General features: G+C 41.6%; 1 protein-coding gene across 3 annotated transcripts in view; it reads left to right on the top strand.

The window, feature by feature from the left end:
* Window positions 1-21,661, top strand: part of STAG2 (stromal antigen 2) — a 170,287-nt gene that overhangs the window by 65,928 nt on the left and 82,698 nt on the right. For all 3 annotated transcript variants that reach the window (XM_050964464.1, XM_050964467.1, XM_050964466.1), the window contains exons 3-6: window positions 3,640-3,718; window positions 4,784-4,945; window positions 6,002-6,098; window positions 9,638-9,714. In XM_050964464.1, the coding sequence (XP_050820421.1) occupies window positions 3,640-3,718; window positions 4,784-4,945; window positions 6,002-6,098; window positions 9,638-9,714 (415 nt within the window). The remainder of the gene's footprint in view (window positions 1-3,639; window positions 3,719-4,783; window positions 4,946-6,001; window positions 6,099-9,637; window positions 9,715-21,661) is intronic.

Below are 21,661 nucleotides of genomic sequence, written 5' to 3' on the forward strand. Positions count from 1 at the left end.
ACACAGCATTCTTTCCCAGCTATCTGCTTGGGGGATCTTGCCCACATTTCCCCTGGGTCAGATTGGTTGAGATGCTGGGGGGTTTTTGTCTTCCTCTGCAGCATGGGGCACAGGTTACTTGCAGGTTTAAACTAATATAAATGGTGAATTCTCTGTAACTTGATGTCTCCAAAAAATGATCTGAGGCCTTCAGTAGCTCAGCCTGAGGTTAGGGGTCTTTTTCAGGAGTTGTTCAATTTCTGTGGCCTGCAACATGCAGGAAGTCAGATTAGATTATTACAATGGTTCCTTCTGACCTTAAAAACAGTAGTGACAAACTACCTCCATCATCAGGCAGTCATAGTGTACCTGTACCTTGATGATTGTGTGCTTTAGGATCAGTCATACTAAGAGGTGTTGACTGTCATGCAAAGGGCACTGTCTCTGTTCTTGGACTTGGGTCTTCAGTTGAATGTGGGAAAATGCACACTGACTCCCATATAGAACATAGAATTTATAGGGGCATCCCTGGATTCCTTGGCATCAAGGGCCTTCCTTTCTGTGAACAGGTTCATGACACGTGTCTGAACTATTCAAGGGAGCTCTCAGACTTCAGTCAGAAACTGTCATCAACTTCTAGGTCACTTGTAGGTCACTTGCACTTCCATGACAGAACATGCGAGATTACACCTCTGCAGTTTCTAGGGCTGTCTCAGTCAGTATACTTGCCAAACAGACACAGCCTAGACCAGGGTTAGGCATCCTATGGCACGCGTGCCAAAGGTGGCACTCGAGCTGATTTTCAGTGGCACTCACACTACCAGGGGTCCTGGCCACCGGTCCGGGGGCTCTGCATTTTAATTTAATTTTAAATGAAGCTTCTTAAACATTTTAAAAAACTTATTTACTTTACATACAACAATAGTTTAGTTATATATTATAGACTTACAGAAAGAGACCTTCTAAAAACGTTAAAATGTATTACTGGCACGTGAAACCTTAAATTAGAGTGAATAAATGAAGACTTGGCACACCACTTCTGAAAGATTGCTGACCCCTGGCCTAGACAAACAAGTGTCAGTTCCTCAACAGGTGAAGTACATACTAGATCAGTGGAAGGTTAATCACTGCATATGCACGGGAGATTACTTCCTTCAGTCGACGCCATGGTAACCATAACCATGGATGCATCTCTCTTAGGATGGACGGCACACCTCAGTGCTCCCATGGTACAGGGTAGATGGTTGCCCCAAGAAATCACCAGGGGCTGTGAAAGTTCACGGGATTAAAGTCGACCTGTACTGCAGAGCTACAACAGATATTACTGAATAGTAGGAAAATTCTTCAACAGTAGAGAATATTTAGTCACTGGTGTGAACTCCAGAAAATTGTTGCTGAATTTGCCTCACTTCTGCTTGTTCTGGATTACCTTCTGCAACTAAAGAAAAAGGACTGTCAGTGCTCTCAAGATTTGTTTGGCCATCTTACTTTTCATATCACAATTGAGGGGTTTTCACTGTTTACCCACCCTACAACCATAGGCTTTATGAATGGTCTTGGAAATTCTTTCCCACAGGTAAAAGTCCCTAGGTTGGGGCCATAATTTATTTCTTAAAGCTCACGAAACCTCTTTTTGAACTGATGGCAACCTGCTTCTTACTGAATTTGTCTATGGAGACAGCCTTCTTCGTGGTTATTACATCAATCTATAGAGTAGGAGCAATTGGGGCCTTGATGGCAGATCCTCCATTCACAGTATTATACAAGGATAAGGTTTCCTTAGTCGCATCCCAATTTCTTTTCTAAAATATCTTCTGAATTTCATCTGAATCAGATCATTTACCTAACGATTTCTTTCCAAAGCCATGTAATTCCAATCTGGGGACTGCTTTTCATACTCTAGATGTCAGGAGGGTATTAGCTTTCTGACTAGATAGTCTTAAGAAATTTCCAAAACGATTTAGTGCTGTTTTTTGCATTTGCAAACAGATCTAAAGGTTTTGCTATTTCTACCCAAAGACCAGCAAATTGGATTTCTGCTTTATAATTTGCTTGTTAAATTGCAGCCAGCATTCCACCTCCTCCTTGTGTGTTGGCTCACTCTGAGGTCAGAGTCTACATCTATAGCTCTACTTAATAGTGTCCCAGTATCTGAGATTTGCAGAGCTGCTACATGGTATTTGGTATACCTTCTTTAGATTCTATGCCCTAGTCAGTGCCTCTAGATCTGATACGGCAATTCTTTGCTCCGTTCTGGACTCAATTCCAAAGCTCATTTCTCCTATGGGGATACTGCTTGGCAGTCATGTGAAGTGGAATGCTCATAGGGACATTACTCAAAGAGAGGGAGAGAGGTTACTCACCCTGTTCAATAACTGTAATTTTCAAGATGTGTTCTCCTATAGGTTTCCACTACCTTCCTTCCTTCTGAGTTTTCTTCTGAGACTCGGTGATGGGTGGAGAAGGAATTTGGGGTGTTCCCCCGTGCAGCCTAATATAATCTCAGTGGATGCATGGGCTTGAGCGGTCACTGCTAACTATAATCTCTGATAGAAGGTGTGTGGGGCACTTGTGCACCTGAAGGGAAGCACCCATAGCTAAACACATCTTGAAGAACTAGATACTGCACAGAGTGAGTAATCTCTCTCTTCTGAATAATCTTGCCATTTCACAAAACATCAATTTAAGCAAATTTTGCGCAGTTAACAGTCTGAACTTCATACTCTTTAGGCCCTGACTCAGGAAAGCATCACTGTTCAGGACAACACTTAAATATGTGCTTATCTTGGTGCCTTGTGTGCAGGCACCTAAGTGCTGTTCTGAATAGGACTGAACAGAAGCACATGCTTAAGTACCTTCCTATATCAAACCTAAATTAAGAACAAATCAGGGATCAAGAATATTTGAATGTTGTGAATATGACATCAATCGTTAATAATATGACAGAAATGGTTTTATTAGTGTCTAGTCTCTGCAATGGCTTATCATGCAATTAAATTAATAAAATATATTTGTAGGGATAAGACTTTTAAAAGCACTTTGTAAACATGTTTTGAGCAAACAGCATGTCAACATTTTGATTAAAATTAAACACAGAATGTTATGTTTTTCTTGGCTGTCCAATTAACATGTTACAAAATTTGGGTTTTGATAAAATACAAAGCTACTTTGAGTATGTTTAATTTTTTTTTTCAAAGTGAGGGCTGGGTAAAGATAACTAAGGGGTGTGCATAAAGATGTTAGAGGAGGATTCTTACTATCTCTTTATCTATTTTCTAACACAGCTGGTTGAAAAAGCCAGAATATTTTTTTTTGTGAACTTTTTTTGTTGGAAAAAAAAAAATTTTCAACCAGCTTCAGTGTTCAATAGTTGGATTTCTGTAAGTTTAAAAAAAAAAAAAAAAACAGAGAAAATTCCATAGCCATTTGATTTCACAGAAGACACCTTCCTGTGTTGTCAGCAGAAGGAACCTTTTATTTACGGTTCTCTAGCATGTTAATTAGTTGTTAGGACAAAATGGATTTAAAAGGAAAAGCTTAAATTTAAATATTTGTTCATACTGAGTTGACATAGTCTTATTGAAGATGTAGATAATATTGCTACAATTATTTTGAGAGTAAGGTTTCTGACAGTAAGTAAACATTTGTTTGTCGTTACAGGGAGTCTGAAACACACTTTTCTTCTGATACAGACTTTGAAGATATTGAAGGAAAAAATCAAAAACAAGGCAAAGGAAAAGTATGTTCAGTTTATCAGGGATATTGAAACACTTGAAATTTTGTGCAGACTGAGAAGTACAAGAATTGTTTTAATGCTGGTTAGGTGGCTGTACCATGTGGGGGAAAAATTGAACTAGAAATATCTAAACTTCCTTTTTCTTTTAAAAAATGCAAAGTAATGGATGTTGGAAAACATAATCCCAACTATACATATACAGTAATGGGGTCTAAATTAGCTGTTATCACTCAAGAAAGAGGTCTTGGGATCATTGTGGCTAGTTCTCTGAAAACAACTACTCAATGTACAGCAGCATTCAAAAAAGCTAACAATGTTGGGAATCATTAGGAAAGGGATAGATAATAAGACAAAAAATATCCTATTTTCTCTATATAAATCCATGGTATACCCGCATCTTGAATACTGTGTGCAGATCTGGTCACCACATCTCAAAAACAATTATTGAAATTGGAGAAGGTACAGAAGAGGGCAACAAAAATGATTTAGGGGTATGGAACAGCTTCCATATGAGGAAAGATTAATAAGAGTGAGACTTCTCAGCTTTGAAAAGAGACAACTCGGGGATACGATCAAGGTCTATAAAATCACAAATGGTGTGGAGAAAGTAAGGAAGGAAGTATTATTTACTCCTTCTCATAACATAAAAACTAGGGGTCACCAAATGAAATTAATAAGCAACAGGTTTAAAACAAACAAAAGCAAGTTTTTATTCACAGAATACATAGTCAACCTGTGGAACTCTTTGCCAGAGGATGCTGTGAAAGCCAAGACTGTAACAGGGTTCAGAAAGAACTAGATAAGTTCCTGGAGGGGATAGGTCCATCAGTGGCCAGGATAGGCATGGATGGTGGTCGTTGCCCCTGTTTGCCAGAATCTGGGAATGAGTGACTGCGGATGGATGACCTGATGAATACCTGTTCTGTTCATTCTCTCTGAAGCATCTAACATTGGCCACTATCAAAAGACAGGATACTGAGCTAGCTGTACCTTTGGTCTGACCCATATGGCTGTTCTTATGTTCTTACATTTGTAGTGATTTTAAACTTGCTTTTGAATTGATTGCAGACCTGTAAAAAAGGGAAAAAAGGCCCAGGAGAAAAGGGGAAAGGTGGAAACGGAGGAGGGAAACCTGCTGGTCCAAACCGGATGAATGGACATCACCAACAGAATGGTGTGGAAAACATGATGCTGTTTGAGGTTGTTAAAATGGGCAAGAGTGCTATGCAGGTAAGATCTGAGTCTCTTTAGGCTTAAAGGGATGTTCAACTTTTAAGTTGGGCTGCAAATTTTGTTAAAAAAGTTTTTATAAAAATTAAACCCACTACAGGTTTTTCCCCAATTTTTAAACAATTTTGTTTAAAAATCTTTAAACAAATATTCCCCTACAGTGTTTGAAACCCAGATTTTGCATCACTAAGAACCTAAATGTGAAACTAACTGGCTGAGTTGGTTTTCATTGAGAGATGAAAATGTAATTTGTAAATACTGATGTAAAATGGAAAGATTTTTAATTATATAGTTTCTCAGATATAGGATGTTTTCATTTGTTTACATACGATTCTTTACTTATCCCTTTAAGTAGCTTGAATGACTAAATAGGTATAGATCATGTTTATAGTTATGAAGGGCACATAATAACAGTAAAGCTGCAATATAAAGTATGTGGGGGGTTACTAGTGCTTGCTAAAAAGCTAAAGTAGGGAGGATTAAAACTAAACATTTACAAGGAAGGATTTTTGTGACCATTTAATAACGAAGGGTAACATGGGAATTCTTAAAATGGGTAAGGATAAAATTCCTGGTATTGTGTAAACTTGCTACCACTAAAGGTCTGTCTATTTCTGCCACAAATTAGTGCAGCTTAAATTATCTCATGCAAATCTATATCACATGAGTAGGAGCTGAATTGGATTCTGGTCTGGAAATTTGAGGCTGATTAATAAGTTTCTTAATCAGACACTTCTCCACCTCCCCTTACTAATAGGATTGTAGAGCCTTTGCACTATATTCTGTCATTTGTTGGAAGCACAATATTTATATGCTTTTGGTCAGCTGCACACACTTAATGGTCAGTTTTTGTGCTTGTATATATTTACAGGGTAAAGCAGGAATCCATTCAAAACCTTTACTCAGTATCAGTCAGTGTATTTCAAGGGTTCCGTTTGTGTGTTCTGAGAAGCAGTTGAGAAATACTGTTCATTTTCTCATCAATTTGTTGAAAGCTAATAGAGTTTTTTTGTTTTTTCTTTCTACCTCTTTCTCCTGCCCTCCGCCATGACCCAGTCTGTAGTGGATGACTGGATAGAGTCATACAAACATGACAGAGATATAGCACTTCTTGACCTCATCAACTTCTTTATTCAGTGTTCAGGCTGCAAAGGTAAGATGTATAGTTTTGGAAGCATGTTAAGTTAAAATACTTTATTAGCTATTCTACATCCCTTTTGTTTAGATAATTGTCTGCCAGATCTCTCTTTAGTAGTCTTTGCTGTTATGCTGATGGTGTAGTGAGTACCTTCTCACTCTTAGGGTTAGTCTATACTAGGCAGTTGTGCTGCATTAATTATACTAGTACAGTTAATTGTAGAATCCTCCTAGACTGGGTGCAGTTATGGCAGTACAGAAGTGCTTTATATTAATATGGACATTCTGTACAGAAAAGGGAGTAACTACACTGATATAACTCATTTTATAGCATAATAACTTCATCCACACTAGGGATTTTACCTGTGTAACTATTGTAGATAGGAGAATGACTTTTTTCAGCAAAACAGAAACACAGGTGGAAACGTTTTAAGTTCGAATCATACTTTAGCCAGCCCACACTGGAAAGATGAGATTTTCTTTTTTTTGCCCCTTGATGAATTTCAGTATAGTTGAACATTCCAGAAAGACTTTCAGCAATTTTGTTGGCACTGATTGTCATGCTATGCCTCAAATTTGTTCTATTTTAGAAATTGGATTTGAGTTGGACATTACTAAATAGTTTCATCTATTGCAAACATTTTAACTTTGAAGTCTAATACAGTTTTTTCTTTTTTTGATTTGAAAGATCTTTATTGAGTAGTCTCAAGATAGGTGGCCTAGAGAGGATCTTATGTTATTTCTGTGGGGCATAGGCATAGTTTTACTTCTATTGGGGGAAAGAGGGAGGATCTGGCGGGGCTTGGGCCAGTTCCTCATGGTGGGATCTGGAGAGGGAGCACCATCTCCATCCCCTGACTCACCTCACCAGGCCACCCTGCCTGTCTGGGTTGTAGGGGGGAGGGGTGCAACAAAAAATTATAGCTCAAAGTGAGGACTCAGCTCAAAAAGTTTGAAAACTGCTCAGGGTGCAGGTAGGAGGGCAGCTGGGGGCTGTGTGCTGGCAGGAGTATGTGTAGTTCAGTGGGCAGGGATAACTAGGGGGTTGCTCATGGGGCAGCTCTGGGTGCAGGCGGGGATAGCTAAGGGCTGTGCGCAGGCAGAGGGTAGCTCGGTGCAGGGACGGAAGTAGCTAGGGATTGGGTGCAGGCAGGGAGGTAGTTAGGGGCTATGTGAAGGCAGGGGATAGCTCAGGGTGCAGGATCAGAGGTAGCTAGGGGCTGTGTGCTGACGAAGGGGTAGCTCAGGGTGCAGGGATAGGTAGATGGAGGACTGTGTGACTGGGGGCTTCCCACCACGGTTGCTGCCCCCAGAGGGTTCCCCCCCACCCGGTGGCCCTTGCTGGCTGCAGTCAAAAACAGCTGGGAGCTGAGGAGCAGCCGCAACCCCAGGCAACAGCAGCAGGAGATGTGGGAGTTCTGACTCCATAGCACCAGCAGCAGCCCTGCATGGCCTGACTCCAGCTTCTGGCCTCTGACCTAGCCAAGGGGTGGGGCCTCAGGGGCAGGGCTGGGGGAGAGAAGGAGGTGATGGAGTGTGGAGCTGTCCCTGGGACTGCCATGGTCAGGATAAGGTGCTTCAGTTCGGGCGGGGGAGGGAAGCATGATGCCCCCAGTAATCTTCAATTCTGTCCATGGGCTCAGGGCTTTAGTCTCATGGGGACGCTGGGTTTCAGGACTTCAGGGCTGACGATAGGGGCTTCAGCCCTGTGGCTCTACTCACGGCTTCAGCCCTGTGGGGAGGCACTGAGTCAGGGCTTCAGCCTTGCAGCTCTATTCCCAGCTTCAGCCCCACAGGGAGTGCCAGGGCTTTAGCCTTGCGGTAGCACTAGGGCTTGTGGCTCTGGGCTTCAGCCATGCAGCTCCTGGCTTTAGCTCCACAGTGACACCTGGGCTCGAGCCCCAGAGAAGCACCAAAACTCAGGACTCCTGGCTTTTATGCCCCAGGGGACACTGGTTCTCGGCTTTAGTCCTACCGGGGGCGCCGAGGCTCAGGGGTTCAGCCTCATGGCTCCCAGTTTCAGTCCTGCAGCTCAGGGCTTTAGCCCCGTGGCGGGTGGTGGGGATGCTTGAGTTTAGCCCCAGTCCTGATGTGGAGGCGCCGGGATTTGAGGATTCAGCCACGAGGACCTGTGGGGCCCCCTGAAATGTCTCTCAGCCCCCCAGGGGGCCAGGGACTCTCAGTTGAGAACCGCTGTTCTAGAGCTCTGTACACCTCCAAGAGCAGGACTGAGTTCAGTAGTGCATCTCTTTTATGTTGGCACCAAAGTTCCAGAGTCCTTTATTTTTTTACCATGATCCATGTCATGAAGCAGTGAGCATAGTTGAAATAGGAACCAGGAGGTCTTTTTTTATGCCCTCGTATCACTTTTTACAATCTACCTGTTAATGTTTGTAATAACTTAGATGTCTGTAGCTGAAAACTTCTTCTAAAACATTTTATGGTACCAGTAACTGCAGAAAATCATTATATGATTCTATTTAGCACCTTAGATACTGTAAGATTAGTTCACATGAATGCAGTCTTTCATCCAGTGTTGTAGTCAGGCGCAAATGCCATTCATTCTCAGAAGTGAGATATTCCATGTTATCTACAAAAGCAGGTGTGGTACTTGGGACCTAATATTTTGCACTGATTGTAGTTCAATCTTGAGTAGGAGAGGTCTTCTAGAAGCCCCCGCTTCCCAAAACATACCCTTTGTCATCAAAGGCATCACACCACATCAGACCTCTGGATGAGGATTGTGGAGATTGGTTCACTCGTGACCTCATTGCTGTGACTTAGTTGGCTGGAGAGGATCCTAAAGATGCAGTGGTTCCTCTCATTTAGAACTCTGAGCAACCTATCTCTACAGTAGTTCTAGTCCTTCCTGCCTTAAAATAATTTGAATTTTCAATTTTCAGCCTTGAAAGTTTGATTTTTTTTTGGTTTATTTTTGCCTTTGGGTTTTTTGAGGGAGGGAACGTTGGAAAGAAAACTGTAAGAGGTTATGTTATATTTCTCATTCAAATACTCCTTGTTTCATTTTGAGTTGAGCTTGTCACCTTAAAATATCATGTCCTTAGTGATTATCTCATAATTGCATTATTTTGCAGGGAATTATGCAACTTTGTAAAACGATTGTATTCAAATATATCAAACGAAATTTCTCATAAATAATTGTATCTGTACTTCTAGAAATGGGAGCCAGCCAATCCATGTTTTTAGCCTCAAAAATTGATGTACTCCTAAAATTTTTTTACGGTTTGAAGGAGTATATATGAATCTTATCAATTAAATTTGTATATATAATGTTTCCCAAAATATATGTGGGTGCTTCTGCTGTTTAACATCAATAGTTACATTAATAGTGCTCTAAATAATTTGAGTGTACAGACAATGAACATGTTTGACTAAATCATGTTTTTTCTTTCTGTATAATTCTGTTTTGTATGAAAAACTTCAGATGTTTAAAGTCTATAAATTGATAGTTGTCTGAACTTTTTTCAGATGCTAACTAATATGTAATGCCTCTTTTATATCTACAGTATTAATAATTTAATATCTGAATTGTAGGAGTTGTTACAGCAGAGATGTTTCGACATATGCAGAATTCTGAAATAATCCGAAAAATGACTGAAGAATTTGATGAGGTAACTGTTTTAACACACACAGGTTCTGAGAATCTCCTGCCATCTAATAATTTTGAAATTCTCTTATTCAGGTTACTGGATGATAATACCCCCAGTAATAAATTTCTAAACTAGGGGCAACTATAAAATATATTGACAGGTTTCAGAGTAACAGCCGTGTTAGTCTGTATCGGGGAAAAAGAACAGGAGTAGTACTCCTGTTCTTTTTATAAAATATATTAATAACACGGGGAAAAAGTGGATATTATAAAAAATTATCGCATTTGGCACAACTTTATAACCAGTTAGTAACTCATCCCATAACTGAAAATCTCAAGTAATGCATCATTTCATCATGAAATCAAATGGAGTGTTTTATTGCATACAGTGTTGTGGGTTTTTAAGTCATGTTTGAATTCAGTCTGAGTATGAGAAATTAAAAAAAATTTTTTTTTAAAGATAGCAGCAGGATATTTGATTAATATTCCTTTTTTTTAAAATGAGAATTGCAAAGTTTAAAACTTAGCATAAGAAGAAAGTTATTGAAATGAGTGGCTGAGCCTGATGACATCATTTTAAAAAACAATAGCATCAGCAGTTTTTAAAGGAAACGTCCAACTTCATCTGCTTCCAGGTTCCTTTTTAAATTAATTTTCATTTAAAAAAAATAATTGTTATTACGCAACTTGTCAGAACTGCAAACAATCTGGTCCACCTTGTGTTTTGCTGTAATGCTAGGTGTATCTTTCCCAGACCTCAAGAAGAGTTCTGTGTGGCTCGAAAGCTTGTCTCTTTCACCAACAGATGATGGTCCAAGGAAAGATACTACCCTCACCAACCTTGTTTCTCTAATATCCTGGCACCAGCATGGCTACAACTGCACTGCTTAGATATAACATATTAGGGTAGAGATAAGAGTAAAAAAAACAAACCACACACATAGGCAGAAAAAGGGGACGTGGGAGGGGTGGGAAGACGGGGAAAAAAAAAAAGAAGTCAGATGGAATGGAAGTCTGGCATTATTGGGCTATCTTAGCATTCTTTATCCAAACGTATCAAGAAACAATCCAAATTTATTCGTGTTTGTATAATTGCTCTCTACATCTTTCTTTTGCTGCTGTCTCAGACAGGTCCAAATACTGCTGCTCTATTCTGGACATAAGCAATCAATTTTTGTAAAACCATGTGCTTGGTAATTATTTTGGCCTTTGTGGCATAGTTAAATCCAGTGTAGTAGGTTCATAATTTAGTAGATACGGATTACTTGAAATGTTCACGAATTCTTTTAAAGGGTAAACTAGGAACTTAAAAGCTATTCCTAGTTTTCATTTCAGCATGACTATAAGTTTTGTTAGAAAGAAGGTTCATTTTTAACACACACAAATGGTAAAATGGGTTTTATGTGATTGTTTAACAGTGTAAACTTCCAATACCTATAATGCTCATGCACAGAAGCTTCACTTAAGTAGTGTTTAGGTTGTAACTGAATCAAGCAAATTCATTATGAAAGCAGTAATACCCGACGTGACTTGATGACATTTTGTTGGTTTGTTGTGGCCTTGAGTGAACTGCAAAGCAAAAACTGAAAACCCGTTTGTGATAAATAATACTCCTCAAATTAATACAGTTAGTTTTTATTCAATGTGTACAAAACTAGTAACTTCCAGTTTTAAAAAGCTTGTTTAGTTCCCGTTGCATCCTGTTACCTTCCTCTGTTCAGCATTATTCTGTGATGACATAGTTATGAGAGCAATCTACTGGTATGTGGAATTAGTTCTTAAGGTCTCTGTCTTTCTCTTGTGTGAGGTATACTTTTTAAAAAAATTCTTTTCGTTTTTATTGCACATTTTTCTCTTTTTGTAAACTTTGCAACATCCACACAAATGACTGACTTGAGCTTTGTAGGTTGGGTACATGTTCCAGCAGACTTGTTAGTTGTTGCATCGTCAGTCGGACTTCATAAGATCTAAAGGAATTTTTTTAACTAAGTTTAAATGCCATTCAGTCATTCAACAAGTATTGGTAAAATGATTTTGCCTTCGTCTTTTTGTATAATTTTAAGAGGAAAAAGTGTAGTATTGGTCTGAAATGTTCATTGCTAAGAAATCAAAATAAGTAATCACTGACTTGATTGATTAGATTGTAACTTTGAGAAACAACTGTTTTAAGAGAGCTAAAAATCTTTCAAACCACCACCTATTAACCCAACTAAACAGCATTCTTCATGATGTTGGTTCCATATAGCCAGGCTATAGGAATTCCACACCTGGCAGTGTGGCTGTTGAAACAGTTGGGGGCACATGTGTATGTCCCTTGAGCAAGCCCTACATTCTACTTACCAAGAGTATAAATACCACATTACCTCTAATAGTCATGGTTCATCTCTCTCTGCCAGCTGCTAATATCCTAAGGCTTTTGATGGAGAGATAACGAATGGAATCATCTAATTTTCTGTGACCAAGCCCATGCTATTTCCACAATGGAACCATAAGGTCAGCTCCATAGGAGTTTTCTCCAGAGCCTTTATTTCCTTGGTTACGTGCAGATATATTACTGATGCTTTGGATGTCTCTGTTGCATAACAAGTTAGTGATGATGTTGATTCTGGGAGATTCTTGGGTCTAGCTAGAGTATTTGCTCAGTTTCATGGGCTTTTTGGATCTGATGAAACCAGTTTCCACCATATTCAGATGCTGTTCCTTTTGGAAAGCCCAACACTGGTATAGGATTATGCCCTCCACACCCTGTGTCTCCCTGATCAGCTCCTGATTATATAAGACTTATATGGATTAGTTGACACCCTTCATGTGTTTTACCCACTTGGGGGTTTTGCCTTATGATCCTCCCTTTCTCAACAAATTACATGATTAGCAACTGGCGGGAGAGGGGGAACATGATATCTAGATCCCTGTTGCTGCCTCCACAAAAATATTAAACTGTGGTGACGTTTCTTTTACTCTCCTGAATGCCATCAGGATTTTCCACAGCTTGGGTGTTTTAAGGGTTCATTGTTCGACATCCCTTTGCTAGTTTTTCATAGAAAATTGAACAAACTTTTTTGTATCCTTGAGCTGCAGGAGTAAGACAAGATGACTCTCTCCCTTTTAATGAATAATTATTAGAACCTACCAGTGTGGTTTTGAACTACCCTGTATCAACTGCCTAGTGGCAAGGAACTTCGTTTCTACCAGATTCTATGGGGAAGGCTTTAGGAGCTCTCTTTAAAAAAGACTACATCTACGCTTGGGTGCCAAGTTTATTGATCTGTATTTTTGACGGTGCTGATCTATTTCAGTTGAAAGACTTTTGAGGGCTATAATAAAAATGAAGGCCACCAAATTACTGGCAAGGTGCTTTGATCAGCCTGCCTTCCAAATGAAATAATCCTTCAGATTTCCAAGATGAAGATTATCTGGGCCCCCAAATTTCTTCCCATTAAGCTGTTCGAGTTTGGCTTCTACCTCAGATGTGGTAATATCTACCTCCATATCCTCATTCCCATTTGTCATCCTTCCATTATCCCTAAGCACCTCATTAGCCTCATTAAAGACTGAGGCAAAGTATTTGTTTAGATACTGGGCCAGGCCTAGATTATCCTTAACCTCCACTCCCATCCTCAGTGTTTAGCGGTCCCACTTCTTCTTTCTCTGTTTTCTTCTTATTTATGTGGCTCATGACAAAGTTTCTTCTCTGCTTTGGTGGGTCCTGTGCTTATTGGCGGATTTGCTCGCCTCAGAGATCTTTCCCTCTGGTAGAACCCACAGTCCAAATCAACTCCTCCTGTAACAGCTGCATGACAGCAACAACTCCCTGGGCTACTTTCCCATGGCCTCCTCCAAACACCTTCTTTATCCTCACCACAGGACCTTCTTCCTGGTGTCTGATAACGCTTGTACTCCTCAGTCCTCCAGCAGCAAACTCTCTCACTCAGCTCCTTGCGCCTCTTGCTCCCAGCTCCTCACATGCGCACCACAAACTGAAGTGAGCTCCTTTTTAAACCCAGATGCCCTGATTAGCCTGCCTTAATTGATTCTAGCAGCTTCTTGATTGGCTGCAGGTGTTATAATAAGCCTGTCTGCCTTAATTGTTTCCAGAAAGCTCCTGATTGTTCTGGAACCTTCCCTGTTACCTTACCCAGGGAAAGGGGACCTACTTAACTTGGGGCTAATATATCTGCCTTCTATCACTCTCCTGTAGCCCTCTGGCCTGACCCTGTCACAGGCTATAGAACCTTTTTACTGTTGGTTTTAATTCCCTTTGCAAGGTCCAACTCTACATGGCTTTTGACCTTTCTCACTTTATCCCTACATGTTCTGACCTCAATAAGGTAGCTTTCCTTGCTAATCCCTGCCATCTTCCACTCCTTGTAGACTTCTGCTTTTTCTTAATCACCTCTCCAAGATGCTTGCTCATCCAGATTGATCTGCAATTCTTGCCTATGAATTTTTTCCCCTTTCTTGGGATGCAGGCTTCTGATAGTTTCTGCAACTTTGACTTGAAGTAATTCCAGGCCTCCTCCACCTTTAGATCCACTAGTTATTAGTAACCCTTGTCCTCCAGTCTATATCTGGGAAGTTAAAGTCTCCCATGATCACACAATTCCCATTAGTGTTTACTTCATTAAAAACATTAAAGAGGTTTCTATCCATATCCAAATCAGATCCCGGTGTTCTGTAGTGCTTGGGTGTGCTGTCTCAGGGGAGGCTCTAGTAGCTTTCTTTCCCAATGTGATTTTTGCCCAGACAGACTGTCTTATCCATTCCATCATTTTCTTATTTCTTTACAGTTTACCTTATCATTGATATACAATGCTACTCTACCACCTTTGCCTTTCTGCCTTTCTGTCACAGCACATAACCTTCAATACCTGTACTCCAGTCTTGACTTCTATTCCACCATGTTTCTGTTACCCCTATAATATCTGGTTTCACTTCCTGCACCAGTAGCTCTAGTTCCTCCATTTTGTTCCCTAGGCTCCTCGCATTAGTGTACAAACATTTTAATTTTTGCCATTTGGCTTCACTGACATTCTTTACCTGATTAGGCACAGACATTCTACCACCAGTATCACCTATTAGACGGTATCTACACTATCCTTCCTCCTTATGTCCATTCTCCTACCCATGGCTATATCCTTTCTTACTTTTTCTTCCCTCTCAATGTTAAATTCTGGCGTGGCGATTACCTGGACATCTCTCAACCATCTCCTCCAAATTCCTAGTTTAAAGCTCTCTTAATCAGTTGTGCCAGCCTCCATCCTAGAAGTCTATTTCCCTCCTTACTCAGGTGAAGTCCATACCGAGAGAACAGTCCTCTGTCCATGAATGCTTCCCAGTGGCTGTACATCCCAAAGCCCTCCTTAGAGCACCACTGTCTGTCTGAGCCATCTATTGATCACCATAATCTTGTCACACCTTTGTTGCCCTTCTCTAGGAACAGGCAGAATCCCACTGAAGATCACCTGAGCCTTGATTTCCTTAAGTGTCTTCCCCAGCCTGGCATAGTCTCCCTTGATACGTTCCAGCGAGAATCTAGCCGTGTCATTCGTTCCCACATGAAGGACAGTCAGCAGATTCTTCCTGCTCCCATTAGGATTCTTTTCAGCCTCAGGTCCACATCCCATATCTTTGCACCTGCAGACAGCACACCCTTCTGTTCTCCGGATCAGCTCTAGTTACAAGCCTGTCTAGTCTTCTCAGTAAGTAGTCCCCAATCACGTAGACCTGCCTTTTCCTGGTGACAGAGTGATTCTCTGGTCTATCCCCTGTTCCCTCTGGCTGCAAGTCCTCTCAATTTCCGTTGTCCCTTGCAATCCTCTGCAACCCATCCTGTATCCTCCTGGGGTTCATGTTTGGTGTTGACTCTTCCCCTCTTCCTATAGGACTAGCTTCTCTTCTCTTCTTCCTTGCCCTTTCACCTTCAGCGACCACCTGCTCTGCCCCGTCTTCATTTTCCAACTCTGCAAACCTGTTCCTGAGCTTTATTTCTCCTTCACTGGCCTGTCTTTTCCTCTGCCTGGTTCTCTTAGTCACATGCTTCCACCATCCACTTCCCTCACCCAGCAGTCTCCCCTCAGAATTCTTTGGTCCTGCTTCCATCTGCAAGTCTGAGCTTTTCCCTTCAGCCTCCATCATGTCTTTGCTCCATCATCCGCTCAAAGCCCCTTCTAAACTCAACCAGAGTTTCCACCTAAATTTCCAGTCCTCTGATCTTTCTTTTCTTTCATCAGCTCTATCAGGTGGCACTTCATGCAGATGAAACTCTCTTTTCAGGTACCCCCTCCAGGATCATGTCATGCTGCAGCTTCCACATCCAGTCATCCTCATTGTGTCTTTCACTGCTGCCTCTGTATCGGTCATAGCCTTCCCACCTAAAACCTGTTAGTCCAGGAAACACAAACCAAAGCAAACCACCACCACCTACAGCAAAACAACGCAGCAGGCACCAGAACACCAGCAGACCACCACCCACTCCCTTCACTAGCCTGTCAATTCCTCTGCCTAGATCTTAGTCTCCCCCACAACCTCCCCTTGCAAACTCCCACTGAAACTTCCCTGTTTACAGCTCTGCTTGCTGGCTGCAGTGCTGCTGCAGCTGTCTGTGCCGCTGCCTGAGTGGCTGACTACCTTTATAGGACTCCTAAGCAGAGAAGCCCCACTCCCTAATTAGAGCTCAGCTTCTCTCCCAGCACACTACCCCTACCAGCCTCGACACGTATAACTACAAAATATAATACACAGAATACAGAAACCTCCTCCAATAGAACTCCCACTGAAACTCCCCTGTTCACAGCTCTGTTTGCTTGTTCCTATGCCGCTGCAGCTGTCTATAACTAATCCTGTGCCTAGTTTTTTTTTTTCCTTCTGTCCCACCTTTTGGAGGCTATCTGGCATGGAAGGCAAATCCTTTAGAACTATTGGTCTTGGAGGCTGAATAAGAGTATTTCGTTTAGTTCAAGACCATACCAAAGCCTAGCCCTCCTTCTCCTTCCCTTTTTAGGGAACAATCTCCTAGAAAATAGTTACAAGAGCAGATCTTGGCCTTGCTGCAAATGAGAGCCATAGAAGACGTGCCATAGTCATCTTAGGAGGGTGTTCAGAAAGAAAATCAAGGATGTTCACTGGAAAAGTTCAGGTCTATTTGGTTCCTTTAACAGCATGAGATGTCTTCAGGCCCCAGTGAATTTCTTGCCCATTTGTAGAATCATAGAATATCAGGTTTGGAAGGGACCTCAGGAGGTCATCTAGTCCAACCCCCTGCTCAAAGCAGGACCAATCACCAACTAAATCATTCCAGCCAGGGCTTTGTCAAGCCTGATCTTAAAAACCTCTGTGGAAGGAGATTCCACCACCTCCCTAATAACCCATTCCAGTGCTTCACCACCCTCCTAGTGAAAAAGTTTTTCCTAATATCCAACCTAAATCTCCCCTGCTGCAACTTGAGACCATTACTCTTTGTTCTGTGATCTGATACCACTGAGAACAATCTAGATCCATCTTCTTTGGAACTCCCTTTCAGGTAGTTGAAAGCAGCTATCAAATCCCCCCTCATTTTTCTCTTCTGCAGACTAAACAATCCCAGTTCCCTCAGCCTCTCCTCATAAGTCATGTTCTCCAGCCCCCTACTTATGTGCTCATATTCCTAGTTAATTTTGCTTTGTCCTAAATGTTAAATGGAGTCTCCTGTTGTAATATATTAAGATAAGCTATTTGTTCAGAAACTGTCATTTTTGTTACAAACAAATTCAGCCAGGCTGCAAGGTATACAGTATACTTTATTCTAATTTGGAGTAGTTGATCTGTTGGAATTATGAATTCAGAATGAGCTAATCGCTTTCTTTAGCGGAGTGAAAAATATCCTTAGCCATACAAGTCTCAAGGGCCAAAATCAGCAGAATTTTTTTTCCCTAGAGACTTCCTTAGCCTCTCTTTGTTTTCCTTCAGTGACACACATATAGAGTGGAATTTTTTTTGTAAAAAAGCATTAAATAGCAAGTGCAAGGGATTTTATTTCAGGCTGTAAGAATATGGATATAAACTTTGAATAGGAAGCTGCCACCTGGTGCTGAAGGAAAGGGGTTTTTGATGCCTTTGCTCAGTTTCTGCTTCTCCTGAAGATACTGGGGAAAAGTATAAGGACTGGATCTGAGTAATATTGTTTGCCTCATCTTAGATTACACACTTGTGGTACTCCAATCTGTTAGCTCTGCCATGGAGCCTTCCTTTATTAAACGGAAAGCTGACTCCTCCATCTGCATCTTGAGTCCCTTCACCTAGCAGTTTCAATAATCAGGTCCTAGTTTTCTTTAAAGAGTTTAGAGGTCTTGTTGGAATCAAGGTTCCATAAGTAAGTAAAGTGCATTGAAATTTGAAAGTTTCTTCTATTCTCAATTATTTTGCTGTCTCTTACTGTGTGTTTACAGTGCCTAGCACAGAGGGACCACAATCTCAATTAACGAGGGATTATTAGAATACAAATAATAAAATAACTGCTTAAGGAAAATTAGGTTCCCTGTGGATATTGGATTATATTATTTCTGAAGAATCTTAGCATTTCCTTATCACAGATTGTCCATGTCAGCCGTGTGTGTGTGTGTGTGTGTGTGTGTGTGTGAGAGAGAGAGAGAGGGGTCTTCTATTTTGTCCTTATTCATCAGTTAAAGTATTTTTTTAAAATAGCTGCTAAACCTATTTCCATCCCTTGATGAACCCGTAAGTCCCCAGGACTTGAATTTGGGTCTTACCTAACTGATGGTTTTATCCTTTGACCCTTCATGAGAATGTTCTTTATGCTATTTCCTTGTAAATTGCCTTCTTATTGGCTATTGCATTGAACATTAGGGTGAATGAGATGCAGGGTCTTATGGCTGATCTTTCTTGCTCTGTATTTAAAAAAACAAAAAAAAAAGCCCTGCTTCTAAAACTTCATTGAATACTTTTGCCTAAGATGGTAACAGATTTTCTCAGAAATCAGTTTATAATTCTCTACATTTTATCATATGTCTCAGGATCTGCCAGTCGAGATGAGATTGCACAAACTATATGTATAAAAAGACATTTTTGTCACAATTTGGAAATAAACAATCAAAATATTTTGAGTTATACCTTATGGCAGTAAGACCAAAATGTCAAGTTTTCTTTTTTAATTTTAGATGTTGTCCTTTGAGTAGTGCCCCTATAGGTGCTCCACTGTAGGTATGATAGCATCTCTGCACCTGGGATTGGAGATCTTCGGTAGCCATACCCATTGAGCACATGTGCTCCTCCCCGTATTGCACCATGAGTGGAATCTATATAGCTCTGGGCGGTCCACCCGCCCTTCAGTTCCTTCTCAATGGCCTTGACCTGCGACGGAATCCTTAGCAGAGACCTGCATACGTCTTTACTGCCCTTAGTAATACTTATGCTTTCATTACTATTTCTTATTTAGTAGCTATTTCCTTTAATTTTTTTTCTTTCCTTTACCCGCTCTTAATTTTTTTTTTTTCCTTTTGGCTCCTTCCTCCCCATTATTTTTAGATTAACATAGGTTTCCCTTTCTATGCCCGTCCCTACTGGGGCTTTAGCCAGATTTCCAGGGTGCCTCTCCCATTGTGGTGCCTCTCCTGTCATGAGACCATCCCAATGAGCAATGTCCGATCACAGTACGTACCCTGGGTGAGGGGAACATATCACAGTAGTGCACCCAGTGCCTCAAATTGAAGGCTCAGTCCTGAAAGGACTGTGAATTGAGGCTAAAACTTTTACTAATGGAGAGCTCACTGCAACCAACCTCAGACCCGGGCCCCGATACCTCTCCTCTGTGCTGGTCACCATCAGCCTGGTCATTGGCCAGGCCCCACTCACTGCTCATCACAAAAGAAAATCTTCACTGTTCTGCCAAGACAAGAAGAAATGGGTCCTCAGCTAATCCACCAAGGAGCCAACTAGGAAAAGATGTCCCTTTTTGAGGTCAGATTCTCAACATCTTTGGGGCGAGACCTGGCTCTTGTGACCATCTGGACACTTCTAGTACTGGGATTGTTGAGGCGTTCAAAGACCCTAAAATAGCAGAACCACAAATAGGCACACCATTACTCAGAACCAGGACTGAGACAGACAGACAGACAGACAAAAAAAATCTGTTGGCACCTATCGAGAGCGACACTGCTCTACCTTGGCATATATACACCAGCACTGAAGAGAAGACAGAGTAGGTATCAACCTGGCCCAAGATCTTGACCTCCACATTTCACCCCTGAACAGCATTATGATACACAACATAGGCGACAGAGACCGCCTCCCAAGTGCAGGCAGACATTGGCACAAGTGACTATGCCCCACTCGTCCAACAACAATTTTGAACATTTGGTTGAGGCCCTAAGATGCCTCTCCCGCTCCAGTTACTGCAACCATCTCCAGTAATCCATTAGTTTGGTGACCGCGTGACCTCTACTACCCATCAGAGCAACAAATCATCTCCAGTGAGTGGGCCTTGGAAATTGCCAGGAAGGGATATTCTATTCTGTTCCTCTCTCCACCTCCCTGTCCCTCTTCAAGGACCCTTCTTATGAACACTTTCTATGAGAAGAAATAAACCACTGTGACTGGAAGCCGTAGAACTGATCTTATTCCAACAGAGAGGGAAAAGACTTTATTCTCACTATTTTCTGATTCAGAAGAAATCTTCCGGGTGTAGACCTATCCTGGACTCAAGGAACCTCAAAAAGTTGATCAGACGACAATGCTTCAGGATGGTCACACTGTCAACAGTAATCCCAGCACTGGAATAAGGAAGTTGGTTCTCAGCCCTCAGCTTCCAAGGCATATTACTTCCATATCACCATACACACTCCCACAGGCAATTCCTCAAGATTTGTAGTCTGACCATTATCAATAATAGATACTACCTTTGCCTCTCTGTAGCACCCAGAGTATTTTCCAAGGTCCTCACAGTGGTGGTGGTGACACACCTGTGCAAACAAGGGATTGCACTGTTCCCATACCTAGCCAACTGCCTCCTCAATGCTCTGTGCAAAATCAACGCATTTGAAGCAATAAGGAAAATGATGGACTTTTTCTCAGACCTTCCTTCTTTCTTTCCCAAGCCACGTGGCAACCAGCAAAAGCCTCACTTCATACCTTAGATGTCAGATGGGCACTAGCCTTGTACCTTGACACAACAAAATGATTCAATCACCACATTTATTCCTCTATATCGCCCTACAGTCCTATCCTCCTCAGTAGCGATCACTCCGAAGCCCCAGCCTTCCAACTAGGGGCACTGCTCTACAGTGACCTACAGTGGAGCACCCCAGGAACACTACTCGAAGAAGAGAAGGCTACTCACCCTATACGGTAACTGAGGTTCTTGGAGATGTGTGTCCTTATGGGTGCTCCACTACCCACCCTTCTGCTTCAGAGTTCATACATTGATCTGCACTAGAGAAGAATCTGAGAGCAGTTGGACCACACATAACTGTATAGATATTGCTTATGGTGCAGGATAGGGGAGTATTGCATGTGCGACCCAACGGGCACTGCTACCAAAGATCTCCAATCCCAGGCACAGGGACACTACTGCACCTACTGTTGAGCACCCACAGGGACACACATCTCTAAGAACCTCAGTTACTTCACAGGGTGAGTAAGCTTTTCTAATTGGATTATACATTGTGTTCAAGTCTGTGACCGGTTTAGAGTTACATTACCATAAAGATTGGGAATATATCTTAGATCAGTGGTCCCCAACCTTTTCCTGGTGGCGGGCTCTGGACCATGGCCGACAGACAAGCATCTGTTGAAATGCCACCAAGAAGTTGCAACGTCAAGAGGCATCACTGCCAAAATCCTGCCAAAAATCAGCTGCATTTTGGTGGCGACACCTTTTGATGATGCTGCTTTTCAGTGGCATTTTGGCAGATGATTGTCTGCCAGCCAGTACACACGTGCACACAGATGCCCCGGTGGGCCCCATGGCCCCCGTGGGC

The sequence above is a fragment of the Gopherus flavomarginatus genome, chromosome 8 (genome assembly GCF_025201925.1).
Source record: "Gopherus flavomarginatus isolate rGopFla2 chromosome 8, rGopFla2.mat.asm, whole genome shotgun sequence".
NCBI lineage: Eukaryota > Metazoa > Chordata > Testudines > Testudinidae > Gopherus > Gopherus flavomarginatus.